Here is a 14,950-nt window from a genome sequence, read left to right on the forward strand (position 1 = left end):
CACAGGGCAAAAAGTTGGGGGCAACCATAGTCAGGAGGTACCTTCCTACACCTAGAAGTAACAAAAAAAACTTTTCTACAAACATTGGACTGGAGTCCGTCATTGAGTGTTAGTTCCTGCCTTGTATGAGTATGTACAACAAATGCATTCACACTACCCTCTGATAAGCCCAACTGCTCAGCTCTGCTACCACAATATTGAGAGTAAGGTATTATTTATTTTAACCTCTGCCATACCTTTGAGGACTCACTGGACTCTGTGCACACTATAACTCTAGTTGGTATAGTATATACAGAGCCAGCTTCCTACAAGCCTCCTCTAAGCTTATGGTTCTACTGTTGTAACATGGATATCTGGTGGCCCTGAGAACGGAAAATATTCTGAACTACTGGGTCCACTTGCTTATTCATTTGGCACATTATTCCTTGGAAAACCTGCACACCTTTTGTTTCCATACTTCACACTGGGGTTTTATCTCCAATACCGCAATGTATTCTTAGGTCAATTACAGCCCTTTTTGCTGATTGGTAATCAACTACATTTACCTTGCTTAGTTATGAAATCCACAAGCAACTACTTAAGCATTCGGACATATGTTGTCAAAGACAAGGCATCTTCAGTGTCACTACTCTTGATAAACTATGCCTCGCCCACAGTAATGTCCGGATTGTAACACAAGTTCAATACCCCTGAATTAAAGAGATCATTTTAAACCTGGCAAATTTTATGGGGCAGGATTGTGGAGCGAATTGTCATCCAATGACTTGTCATAAGAGTGTGGTGTGCAGGATGCCAACATAAGCATGCTATCCCCAGCATATCTATGCGTTTTAATGTATAAAATACATATTGTGGTACCGGTTATAACATTAACATCTGGAGATAAAATCTTGTTTCAATAAACCTACTATTTTTTCTGTAAAGGCGCTTTAATCGTGTATTCTTAGGAGTAAGTCACACCTAGGTGAGAAGTAATACCCAACTAATTGCAGAACAAGCTCTGCATACGGCCCACAGGAAAACAGTGAGTACCCTGTTCCTGGGTGCATAAATAACAGACAACAAAATATTAATAACGGCAACCTTCTCTACATGAAAATTAACTTGCCTGAAGATATCCAGAAATAGGAAACTAAATTAAGAAGATGTATTCAATAAAAAATAGTTAGAACACTACTTACCTTATTTTGTTTGAACAAGTGAGCAATACCAGTTGTAAGGGACTTTACTGCACCGCTTTTCTGTTCCATCATTTTATCAAGATTCAAATTAAGTCCTGTAACTGTTTTATAATAAAATATATATTTCAGATTTAGAACATATCAAGAAATCTAACGAATTGCAGTAAACACAAGTTACTTTCGTGCAATACTCAACAGAGTGTTGTTGTGCAGCTCACAAGATGTGGGCAGCAATGTGTGTAAAGCAGTAAAGACTCTGCTCTGTACTGGAGCAGAGTCTTACTACAAAACATAAGTAAACAGCGCAGAACAAGCTGAGGTGCAAAAAAGCATGTGTGCATCAAGCTACTGTGTAGTGCAGCAAAAGGAATGTGTGCAGCACAGACTGTGTAGTGCTGCAGAGTATAAGTGCATCGGATTGTGCTGTGAACTACAGCCTAAATTTTCTGTGTCAATTTTGAGCCACGTAGCAAAATAAAAGTATATGTAAAATCTGTTATGATCCCAATAAAAGTATATGTAAACTATATTTTGATCAAAACACTAAAAAGTAAAACTCAAATCTCCAAATCCTAAGTGTAGCAGCTTTAATAACACTGGGAACCGCATGTTTATTGATTGAATATTGTGTGAAAGTATGAAGTGAAGTCTTCATCTTAGGACACCTGGGATGACATTACCAGAGACCTAGAGCGTCAATTTAAGAGAGAAAGTCTAAATAATGAGCCCAATAATTCACAAAGGGCCTGTAATTTCCTTAAGTCCAAAAAAACACACATCACAACATGTGGAAAAACAAAAAATAATTTTAACAACCTAGCAAAAGCATTCGAAAACTGCAATTTCAACCAGAGAAAATCAATTATTCTCAATCTCCAAAGAAAAAGTTACATTATTTATTCTGTGGCAGACAGCACAATTATTCAAAACAGTTGCTCCTGCTACCAAACACTGAAATACCCCAAAGCAGCCTCATATGCCCAGTGCTCGGCATGCACTTCTGTTGAAATGGAACACTGCCGAGGCTTACACGGTTAACTTATCAGACTCCATTCTTACTTTCAATTCCTCTGCTGGCGAAGTCCTTTCCATGTGCTAAGTGGTAAAGATGGGAGTTATTCAGCAAAGCCTGTAAAGACATATATTCATACTTAGTGATTCGTTGGTATCAGAGTCAACCTAGCACAGATTAAAAAAGAGCAGATTAAAGTATTAAAAATATATCAAATGCATCACCAGAGTGGAGAAAGTAAATGATTTCTTACATGTTTATAAAGAGGGTCACATAAATTGCTCCCAATTTTATCTTCTAGATTACCTTGTCTAGCTATACTGGTATTGAGACAGTGATTAATGTGTTCTTGAAAAAGAAGAGAAAGGATTTAGATAGGAGATCGTGATTAATGTTTTGAAAATGTACAAGAATAAAGATTTTGTTATCAACCAATGAATGTTTATTTTAAAAAAAAGTTGTTTTTAAACCCTCTGTTTATGTTACGGTTTCATTTTTTTTACTAATTAGAATTGAAAGACAATGCTGAAGTTTGTGGTGACTGCCTCATTCAAACTAATAACATCAAACTAAACTGTTCAAAGTTATAATGTAAACCAGGCTTTCCACTAAATTGCAAATTTCCTCTGCAGGGTATTCCCTTGTGTTATAAACTGCAGACCTCATGCAAAAGAAGAATGGTCAGGGAAGAGCTCAAGGAAACAAGCATTCATTAAAAAATCTGCATAGGCAATTGGGCCATGTCTCTATGCCACCTACTTCTTTCAATGTCTCCTATATCTGTGTCAAATAAACGGAAAACAGTCCCGGGAGACAAGCTACTCAAACTTCAGTTTTACCTCCACACAAAGCAACAGTGTGCAATCCCAAAACACTAGCATTGTGTATATATATATGTATGGGGTATTTATATAACACGAAAAAAGGAAACATTATTAAACAGTGTACCCCAGGGCTGGCTTTCATTGACCAAAAGATTACAATGATGTTAGCACCCACTTGTTTGGATGCAGCCTCTCCAACCGCACTTGTAAGTGCAGTCACTAATACCAAATGTAAAGGTACCCTTACACTTCCGGTGAATTGAGAATGGTTGAGTAGGCCTCGTCAGGACTCAGGTTAGTGATCAGTAGATCACAGCAGTAATCAGTATCACTGTGATCATTTAACTATTTTAACACATATATTTATCAGTGATTACATAAAGTGATGAGGTGGTTGGTGGTGCCAATTGTTCAGTTGAGATATTTTTTGCAAGACAGCCAAATTAGCATAATTATGGTAAACTGGCAATTTTTAATAGTGGATTTGGAAAGCTGATTGGACACTTGCTATTTAATCTATTTGCCTCTTTGTTCCTGCCATTCTGAGAGTAAAAGGTACATTGCAAGCATTTTATTTTAACACAATCTGTTTCATATTCCAGAGAGTAGATGTTATCTGGGGTCTTATTGGCTGATTTTGGAATGACGAGACATGAATTCTAATCCTGGCTTTCCCACTTGATTAACAAGATATGATAGTAGGTAATTCATTTAACATCTCTTTGCCAGCCTATGGCCAAAATGTGGGTGCACTTAGAAGTTGGATACCCCATCTTAAAACACCATAGAAAAAAGTATTCATCCATTCTTTTAGTTTGGAAGTTCCTGGAGGCAATTCGGATTTTAGTGTAAAATACGAGGATTAGATAGGGCAACTGAGGGTTGGCTCACAATCCACATAAGCAATAAGCTTGTTTCAAAAATAACTTGTTACTGTTTAGCACGTTAAACCATTTTCCTATTTCTATTCAGTGTCACTATTCTCCAAATTAACGATACTTCGAAGAAAGAACAGCTATTTAATATTTATGGGTACGTTTTATAAAGTGCTACATGTATCCTTTTGGTTATTTCAAGGTGTTTGAGAGACGTGTGGAGGAGAGAACATTATGACTGGGAGTTAGCATCCAGACGGATGGCTATCTGGGTCTGAGATTCGATTGTGACCAATGTTCTGTACTTACTTCAGTAATAGGCAAATGTGAGCAGTGCGTTTTCAACAAGTTTCCTGAATTACACAAAGTCGGGCTTGGATCTCAAATATGTGCTGAGGATATTCCAGAGACTAGATCTTTGTAAACCTAGTGTTCTTCCTCCATGTTTCATCCTCTGGAATGCTAGTTAGGTGATCCAATGAGGAGCCATTGAGCCTGGTAAAGGGGGTAAAGGAGTGCTTTAAAGTCTGGTTTAATGTGGTTTCGATTATGTCTGGCTGCTTCGTGCGGACATCTTTGGAGCGAGAAATATGGACAGAATTCCCATAGACACCCGCTGCCTAAGCCACCATGGAAATCCCCCTAGACAGTGGAGATGGGCGATACATGTTACTAGAATATAGAACGCCCTTCAAGGAAGCCTGAGTGAAAACTCTTTGGCGGGCTTTGTGTACTTGTGCTAACTATAGCCAGCAACCCCAGATTGAAGTTGATTAATTTTACAGTCCGTCAACGCCAGAAACAAGATATATAAAGAGCTGAACCATTCTTCAAACATATAACAATAGAAACTCCATAAGTGTACTGTGCTTCTAGAATGATTCTTGCAACAAGTTCATGTTTCTGTGGAGAGGTTATTTTGCTGTAAACATGAACCTTTCATTCCTTGTTTATTGAAAATAAAATACAGGTGCAGAGCGGTCTTATCTCGGTTATGTACCATCTGAGACCTTGAACCAACGAGTGAACTAAGAAGAACTAGTTTGCAAGGAATGTCCTCCCAAGACATTCTGGTGCGAAAGTAATGTTTTTAGGTTTGATAAAGGTGGCAAGTGTTTTTAACTAACTTTTGCCAATATGTAACTGGGCATCGAAAAGGTCTTAAAGCAGAGATAAGAGATGATCTCACAGGCCCCCCAAATGCTTTCACTGTAAATTCACTTTGCTTACAGGCATCATTTAGCTTGAAGCATACACGTGTCAGCTGTACGTAGTTGAATGAGTTAGCTTTTTCAATGTAAACCAATGAGTACTCGAAGGTATACAAGACGCGGCACACCTCAGGCAAGTTGAAACATTTTGCAGAATTCACTCTGTATGTTTCCGCCCCGGAGGCTGAGAACAAATTAACGTTTGCTTCTTTAGATCACCATGACTGTGTATGGACTGCCCTTTCCTTTGCAGAAAAATGATCTTTAACAAATGGTGTGTGTGACTCGGATTAGACTGAGTTCCAACGGACAGAGACACTGGGGTGGAGGGTCCAAGGAGCTCCCGAAGTCTTGGATGCGCATGCCAGATTGGACTTCGTTCCAGGCAGACTCAGACCACGGAATTCCCTGGAAGACCCGAGACATGTGATCTCATCAGCTCTTTTCAGACACACAGAGGTGAATTGCCTCACAGTCACTCAGTCATTGTGGAATCAGGTAAGACACCAAGACTGGGTCAGTGGTGCATAAAGGGGAACAGGCTTCGGCTATCAATGTTCTTGGTTTTCTGGTTTAAACTGACTTCAGAGGAGACAGAGGGTTAGAGTCCACCGCCTAAGGTAGAGTTTGAGTCCCAACCTAGAATAGGGTTAGAGATCCTATATACACAGGACAGAGAGAAGAAAAGACTAATCAGAGCACATAAGGTGCAGGCAGACAGATTTTCCTGAAGCACTAGAGTCTGAATTAGGAATAATGTTGAGATCAGCCACATATATATTGTGGTTTCATGCAGGCTCCTCAAAAGCACATTGACAGTTTTTGTGTATTGAAAAATGAATTTGATACCCTTACAGGTCAATAAGGTACAGCACTGATGCAGTACATAAATGTATACCAGCACTACTAAAAACACCATACCACAGAAACTGTAAAAGCACATGATTTCTTATGCTGCCAGGGGACATAAGGTGTTTCCTGATAACAGAGGTTTTCTTCAGCTAGAAGGTTTCTACTAGAGACACTTTTGTCGAAAGGGCGGAGATAGTTGGACACAGAGCGCATACAAATATTTTTGTGAACGGCTGGCTATTACAAGAGCCTGTGTGAATATTTATATGCCACATCTAAGCAGATGCAATATTTTACTAAGCAGCCACACTACTACCTCATGTTGAACGTGCACAACAACCCTTTGATAATTGTGACCGCCTTAACAGAACAGAGAGGCAGGCAAAGGCCAGAATTGATATGGAGGGTACACTATTTGAGGATGTAAAAAGGAGTGTTTTGATATGAGTGGGTGTACTCATGCTTGCGCATGTGAAAATATTGAAAATATTTTAATAGTTTGCACCAAAACCATATTTTTTAATTCATCAAAAGGGTAAACCTCGGGGACTGAATGTGCAGATCCTAATACTAAAGTAAAAAATCATGTTGCTCCCATACGAATACATTACAGCTTGGGTAAAGTAACACACTGACATGACTGCTTTACAGGGCTGATGCAACTGAGTTTTGTTAAAGAAATATTTTGTACTACCTGACAACTACATAATTTATCACTTTTGCAATTCCTTGCTTCATTCATTTGCATGAATTCGTGGCAATGCAGATTTGTTTTCCTTGACATTTCCTACCATGAAACAATTGGGTATTTATGAGATAAATATGTTTAAACAGCAACTTTGATAGACTTCTATTTTGCAGGTCCCAATTCCCTGAAAAATGCCAAAGGAATGTTTCCTAATTTTTTTATACATGCAAAATGTTTTGCTTCAGTCAAAAAAAGACATCAAATTAAATTCAAATGCTTTCATCATTTCCATCTGTCATGGTCTATCACAAAGGTTGTTTGCTTAAAAGAAAGATTTTTTTATATTAAGTGCATGAAATTGTGATGTGAATTAAATTTGCATTCAGAATGGCAAGGTTCAAACAGATGCATAACTTAGATGCAACTTTCCGAACCTTTTGTATGTGACTTATTAAGGTGTAAAGTAGGTTTTAGAATTAATTTAAACGCAACATAAATGACCCAGGTTGTAAATAGGACAGATTGCGGGTATACCTGGAGCAGGTTTCTCCAAACAGTAGTTCTCCAGCTATTGGCAAGTAGCTCTTCTGTGTGCACCCCAGCCTATGAAAACTGAACACCTTAACTGTCTGAATAGGTATATTTAAGCAAGAACTGTGTTTTTGCAGAGGTTTGAAGAAAATGGTTGAATTTTCAATATATATATTTTTAGCTGATTTTTTATTGTTGAATAATGCGGTGAGATTTATTCATTTTCTTACTTTCATACCAGTGGCATTGAAGCTATGGCATGCACAGGGTATCCAATAATGTAATCTTGTCTGATGTGATCACTGTTACAGCGCTAATAATAATGGTAGCTCACAATGATTTTCTTTGAACACCGGTAGCTCTTATTATACCAAGGGTTGGACTCCCCTGATCTGGAGGGACAAACTTGTTGCTAATGAATAAATGGTCTGCTATTTTATGGATATAGTAGGCTCATCAAGGACCAAGATAACAATCTAATAGTAGTGATGATGTATTCATGCAGATTAAAAGATGTGATTAAGTGAACAACTTTACCATCTCCAAAGGGAGGAAGACATGAAATGTAATGTCTCAATCACAAGTGACAACAGTGATTATTATAAAGAATAGAAAGGAAAATGCTATTTACCCGGTAGTCATCTGTTCTTGGCTTATACAGCTGTAGATTCATATGCGTTAGCATAGATCGCCATCTGGTGTTGGGCCCGGATGTTTGCACTTTGTTTTTCTTTGAAGAAGTCTTTGTAGTCACGAGGTAGGTGACTCCTCCTTTTGGTGATAGTGCGCATGGGCATCGACTCTATCCTTAGACTGTGTTGCCATAAAGGGTGATGATGGAGTTAGGAAGAGTAGTAAAGAGATGTCCATGTAAAATGTATCTAAGTAAGATATTACTGCAACATATAGGAGGTACCCGGGGAGGCGGGTGGGTGCATATGAATCTACAGATTTATATGCCAAGAACAGATGCATACTGGGTAAGTAGCATTTTCCGTTTGAGGCATATGAGCTGTAGATCATATGCGTTAGCATAGTCTATACAGCAGTTATCTTCCAAGCGGTGGCTAACCTGTATCTGTTGCAGTGGTTTGAAATAGTGTTCTTAAAACTGGCTGGCCCACACTAGCTTGTTGTTTTGCAAACACATCTACACAATAGTGCTTTGTGAATGTGTATGGTGTAGACCATGTTGTAGTCTTGCAGATGTCAACTAAGGGTATTTTCCCTAAGAATGTCATGGAAGCCCCTAGTTTGCATGTAGAGCGCGCTCTAGGGGGAATTGTTAAGGTGCATTTAGCTTTAAGGTAGCACAATTGGATGCACTTAACTATCCATCGTGCAATACCTGCTTTTGAAATGGGATTGCCTTTATGTGGTGGGGAAAAAGCAACAAATAGTTGTTTAGTTTTCCTAAAAGATTTGGTTCTTTCAATGTGATAAAGTAGCACTTTTTTCACATCTAATGTGTGAAGAGTACGTTCTGCTACTGAGCCTGGTTGAGGAAAAAACACAGGTAATTCAACAGACTGGTTGAGATGAAATGCAGAAATTACTTTGGGTAGGAATTTTGTGTTAGTCCCAAGAACCACTTTAATATGGTGAATTTGTAAAATGGTTCTTGTATGGTTAGTGCAAAAACCACAGTTGATGGACAGAATGTAGAACAATGTCTTACATTCACCCCAGTACAAAGATCTGGGCCTAACTCCATCGTTTTTTTGCACTCCACACCACCCTAGGTCAGACAATGGCTATATGCAAATCAGCCTTGACCCTGTGCCTCATGGGAACAGTCCAGCCCGAACTACCAAGCCATGTCTTTCCTAGACCGGAATCAAGCATCCAAGGACCGGTTTCTGGCTATCAGCCTTCTTCAGCCTGGATAGCTTGACTCTAGTAATGGAGAGAGCCTGGGACTCACGCCTGAGCATACCCAGCCCACTCGGGGTGAAAATTGCAAAAACCACAGTTGATGGAGATGTGATGGCTATAAGGAAGGCTACCTTCCAAGTTAAAAACTGTAGTTGGCATTTGTGCAAAGGCTCAAATGGCGGGCCCATGAGTCTTGTAAGGACTATATTAAGATTCCACACGAGAGAAGGTGGAAGTCTAGGATTAAGGCATTGATAGCAGGTACACAAAACAAGGACAAGTGTTGTCTGTTTTGTAGGTAAGTTGCTAATGCAACAAGATGCAGTCTTATTGATATTTATGCTAAGTTAGCTTGTTGTAGGTGTAACAGATAGCAAATGATGTTTTGAATTGAAGCATTAAGTGGACTGATTTCGTTATTACAATAAATTACAAATAGTTTCCATTTTGCTGCGTAGCATGCTCTTGTGGTAGGGCGTCTAGCCTCTTTAATGACATTCTTGCAGTCTGGTGGGAGATTAATGTAGCCAAACTCTATGATTTCAGGAACCAGATTGCAAGATCGAGTTGAGTGGGATCTGGATGCCTCATCTCTCCATGGTTCTGAGTGAGAAGCTTGGGGGAGAGGCGTAGTTTTTGATGAGGAACTACTGATCGTTCCAACAGTGTTGTGAACCATGGTTGTCGAGACCATGTGGGAGCAACTAGGAGCATTGCGAGGGAACGTTGTTTGAGCTTCCGAACCAGTAATGGAATTAGCCGGAGAGGTGGAAAAGCGTAAGCAAATATCCCTGACCAATTGATCCATAGCACATTGCCTTTGGGCAATGGATGTGGATACCTGGATGCGAAGTTTGGCCATTTTGCGTTGAGGTGTGTGGCAAACAGATCTATGTCTAGGTAGCCCCACACTTGGAAAAATGGGAGAAGAACTTGAGGGTGTAGTTCCCATTCGTGGATCTGTGGTCTTTGACGACTGAGCAGATCTGCAATTTAATTGTTTACTCCTGGGCGATGTTCTGCTAGAAGATATCATTTTTGAGATATGGCCCATCTCCATACGCTTTGAGCTAGTTGTGAGCTGTATAGAGTGTGTCTCTCCCTGTTTTTGTATGTAGCACATCACTGTCATGTTGTCTGTACAAACTAGGACAGCTTTGCCTTCTGGATGTATCTGAAAAGCTTTCAGTGCTAGAAAAATTGCTAGCAGTTCCAGATGGTTTATGTGGAGTCGTTGTTGTTGAATGGTAGGTTTTTGAAGATTACCTCCCCAACTGTTGAGGGATGCGTCTGCTGTGAGCACGATCTGTGGAACCGGATCGATGATTGGCCGCCCTTTGGAAAGATTTTGTAAATTAAACCACTGCAAAGAGCGGTGAGTGCAGCCGTCCACCAACACCAGATCGGTTAACTGACCTTGAGCCTGGTTCCACTGACGTGCTAAGCATTCCTGTAGGGGCCGTATGTGGAGTAATGCGTAAGGAACGATTAGAATGCAATATGCCATCATTCCGATGAGTTTCATGAACACTTGAGCTGGTAATGAGTGTTGGGGCTGAAATTGTGATATTAGAGTTTGTATGTTGCGTATTCCAACAGGGTTGGGGTATGCTAGAGCCTTGCAAGTGTCTATTGTGGCTCCCAGGTACGCTTGCCTGTTGGAAATTCCAGCACGCAGAACTGATGACATTGCTCGTTCTCTTCGGTGGCGAATAGATCCAACTCAGGCTCTCCCCACTGCAGAAAGAGACCTTGCGCCACGTCAGAGTTCAGACGCCATTCGTGATCCATCAAGCACCGGCGGCTGAGTTCGTCCGCCCTGGCGTTTAGAGAACCTGCCAGGTGTGGAACCACCAAGGTAATGCCTTGATGTTCCAGGCATGTCCAGAGGCGCAGAGCTCCTGACAGAGTCCACGACCCCACCCCGCCCTGTTTGTTGCAATACCACATGGCGGTGGTGTTGTCCGTGAACACCTGCACAACACTTCCCCAGACAGAGGGAAGGAATGACTTCAGTGCAAGTCGGATCGCCCGAAGCTCCAAAAGGTTGATATGGAGCCGGGACTCCGCCGGAGACCAGAGGCCTCTGATCTCCTCCTCTCCCAAGTGGCCGCCCCATCCCAGGAGGGAAGCATCAGTCACCACTGTGCGCTCCGGTTGGGGAAGGGAGAGGGATCTGTCATTGACCCAATCGCGATTCGTGAGCCACCACTGCAATTGTCGTGCAGTGCCATCCGAGATCTGGACATGATTGGACAGGTTGCCCTGATGCTGTGCCCACAGGAACTTTAGGTCCCACTGCAGGGCCCGCATATGCCACCTGGCATGTTGCACTAGCAGGATGCAGGAGGCCATCAGGCCCAGGAGCCTGAGGGTCATCCTGATTAAAACCCGGGATAGAGGCTGAAAGATCGGAATCATAGCCTGAATATCCCATACTCGCTGCTCTGGAGGATAAACCCAAAACTGCGTCAAATTCAGAACCGCTCCGATGAAGGGGAGCTTCTGAGATTTATTTATTTATTTTTTAAATTTGTATGGCGCTACAGCTACCCAAAAAGGGTTTCCCGGCGCCTGAGTCATTTGATTAGATAGAAGGAAAGTTGCCAAATTGTAGTATTACTGCAGTTGTTTCTGGAACAGCCAGGTTTTTACATATTTCCGGAATTTCGTATAGCTCTCTTCTTTCCGGATCTGAGGGGGAAGTGAGTTCCATAGAGTGGGCCCTCTCACAGCAAAAGAACGCCCTCCCGTTTTTTGGAGTTTAAATCTAGGAATAGCAAAATTTGCTGCTGTTAGAGATCGGAGATTTCTTGTTGGAAGGTAGGGACAAGCCAGGGTTTGTAGGTTCTGAGAGGGACTCAGGTGCAACTTCGGCATGTTGGAGAACCCCAGCAAATGCAGGAGGTCGGCCGTAGTCTGAAGGTGGGTGACAACTGCCTGGGGTGAGCCCGCCTTCAACAACCAGTCATCGAGGTAGGGGATGACTGACACCCCTGACCTGCGCAGATGACCAGCGACCACCACCACCCCTTTCGTGAACACCCGAGGGGCACTGGTAAGGCCGAAGGGGAGCACGGCAAACTGAAAATGCTCCTGACCTACCGTGAACCGCAGGTAACGCCGGTGGGCCGGCAGGACGGCAATGTGAAAATATGCGTCCTGCAAGTCCAATGCTACCATCCAGTCTCCAGGGTCGAGGGCAGCCAAGACCTGAGCCAGAGTCAACATTTTGAAATTCTCCTTCCGGAGGAAGCGATTGACGTTCCCGAGGTCCAAGATGGGTGCAAGCCCCCTTTGTCCTTCTTGGGGACCAGAAAGTAGTGGGAATAACAACCAGGTCCTACTTCTGGATCAGGGACGCGCTCGATGGCCCCCTTGGCCAAGAGGGCCATGACTTCCTTTTGCAGAAGCGTGAAGTGATCCCCGACATGTGGTGGAACTGTGGTGGCATGGCTAGGGGGGGGGTAGACTCGAAAGGGAGGGAGTAACCCCTCCGGACGATTTGTAGCACCCACCTGTCGGAAGTGACTGAACGCCAGTGGAGGAGGTGATTCCGAATCCTGCCACCCACTGGCGTGGGGTGCACGCTGGCCCCCAGGGCCCCCAGTGCCGCCATGGCGGCCTCCACGGTCCCGCTGAGTTCGGTTATGCGCAGGCTTCTAACTGAAGGAGCTGGCAGGGGTGCCCCTTCTGTGGCCATGAAAGGTAGACGTGGCCGGGCGTAAGGTGGAGAGACCCAAGAACTTGGCCGTAGCCGGAGAGTCCTTGAAATGCTCCAGCGCACTGTCTGCCTTATCGCCAAACAGGCTAGTACCCTCAAAAGGCATGTCCATAAGGGAACTCTGGACGTCCCTCGAAAACCCAGTGGACCGGAGCCAGGCATGGCGACACAGGGCACAGTAGTGGAGATCGCTCTCCTTAACGAATCCACGGTGTCCAGCCCACACCGAATGGCGAACTTCGTGGCATCCTTCCCCTCCGCAACAGCTTGGGAAAGTATAGCCCGAACCTCTTCCTGGCACTGGGGCAGTGTCTGCTCCACTGTGTCCCGCACAGCGTGAAAGTAGAGGCCCAAGAGGCACGCAGTTTTGACTGACCGCAGCCCAAAGCTGGCAGAGGAAAATGACTTCTTGCCAAACTGCTCGAGCTTTTTCGATTCCTTATCCGGCGGGGAGGTAGGGAGCGCACTTTGGGAAGTGAGAACTGAATGAACAGGCTCTCCAGAGTCGGATGATTTGTCAGAAAGGCTGGGTCACCCGGTGCCGGGCGATGAAGCCCGGCCCCATTCTTAGCCACAGGAACCCCCGTGGCTGGCCGAGACCAGGTGTCCATCAAAACATCCGACAAGGCCTCATTAAACGGGAACAGAGGTTCCATAGAACTTGCCACCGGCTGAAGAACCTCAGTAAGGAGATTGATCTTGTGAGTGACATTAGGCAGATCAAGGTCAAGGGCCTCAGCTGCTCTACAGAGCACCACAGTATATGTGGCGCCTTCCTCCATGACAGCAAGAGGAGACATAAATCCATGTTCGGAGGAGAGGTCAAGGACATCTGCGTCCTCCGCCCACTCATGTTCAGACTTGCACTGCCGTGCGAGAGGGCCCTCCGACCCCTCCCAATCACCCCCCTCCTCCACAACTCGTGGCACAGGTGGCAGCGGTGGGGGAGGCACAGCGGAAAACAAATGCTCCACATTCCAATTAGGGTCCCATGCCGGAGCAAAATTGCCCAGAAATTCGGGCAAGGGCAGAGGTGGGACGAACGGAGCCCATGGCGGCGCTGGGAAGGAGCCCATGGCAGCGCCGGAGCCGCAGAAAGACCTTGCGGGGCTGGAGCCGCCAGCAGAGGAGCCCGTGGCAAGCAAGGGCCCTCAATAGGGACCACGGGGCCCGAAGGATAGAGCGGGTAGGCCGCAGGACTCCCAGGCTCCAACGGAGCCATAGGGGAAGGATCCCTGCCCCCCTCGTCTGCGTCCGGAGACCGACCGGGGGACGTCAGAGAGCGAACACGCTTCTTCAACTTTTTCTTGTGTAGTCGCTTACCAGATTCAGAGGGTGAAGACTTTGACCCCAAGGAGCGATGATGATGGCTCCACGGTCAGTCCCTCGAGCGACCCCTGGACCTCGAACAGCGCGGAGATGACTGCCTGGCCTCCAGGAGCTTTCGGGACCGGTCCCGCAAAGCCTTCGGAGCCATGGCCAGACAGTCGGAACATGACCGGGAGTCATGGTCACTCTCCAGACAGTAGAAGCATATGCCATGGGGGTCGGCCACCGACATCGTACGGCGACAGGCCCCGCAGGGTTTAAACCAAGGCATCCCTACGTGGCACCAGGAGTCAAGACTCAAAAGAAGTAGAGACAAAAGTCTCAAAAAGTTCGTCAAAAAGTGACTAAGATACGTGCTCTAACCGGATCTGTGCTTGCTGGCACAGAAAAAGAAAGAACTGACGTCAGCGCACATGGGTGGCACCTAAGTAGTCTCCGTGACTTCATCTCGGAGCCGCACGATGCCACCTTCCGACGCGCAGGGTTACTGCTGACGACAAACTTTCGGGATCCAGTCTGACACCTGGGGATATTCTAAGGTAAGGAATCTTTCAGATCTTCAGCACATTTTAAAATTATTTGACAGAGTACTTTATCTTTCAGTTTCCCAGCAGCCCTGCTCTACTTTCACTTGTCGCTTATTTTTATTTTTTAAACTTGTATTTTTTTCTAATGATATTTTCTACAGTTACTCACTGCCTCTGCGCTAGGCGGCACTTAAACAATAGTAAACAATTATAGCTATGTTTAACGCATGGCCATGTGTCTCTTTTCATGCATTCACTCCTCTGGTTCACCCAGCGTGCAACATATCTGCAATATTAGTACTACTGCTTTTTCTCCCCCCA

At 44.0% G+C, this 14,950-nt stretch overlaps 1 protein-coding gene across 1 annotated transcript in view; it reads right to left on the reverse strand.

The window, feature by feature from the left end:
• LOC147666007 (dihydrolipoyl dehydrogenase, mitochondrial) overlaps positions 1 to 14,950 on the reverse strand; it is a 193,208-nt gene that overhangs the window by 127,303 nt on the left and 50,955 nt on the right. The window contains exons 5-6 of the mRNA XM_086949329.1: positions 2,241 to 2,310; positions 1,182 to 1,282 (exon numbers count right to left, since the gene is read on the reverse strand). Coding sequence (XP_086805455.1) covers positions 1,182 to 1,282; positions 2,241 to 2,310 — 171 coding nt within the window. The remainder of the gene's footprint in view (positions 1 to 1,181; positions 1,283 to 2,240; positions 2,311 to 14,950) is intronic.

The sequence above is a fragment of the Lissotriton vulgaris genome, unplaced genomic scaffold, assembly GCF_964263255.1.
Source record: "Lissotriton vulgaris unplaced genomic scaffold, aLisVul1.2 SCAFFOLD_1018, whole genome shotgun sequence".
Classification (NCBI taxonomy): domain Eukaryota; kingdom Metazoa; phylum Chordata; class Amphibia; order Caudata; family Salamandridae; genus Lissotriton; species Lissotriton vulgaris.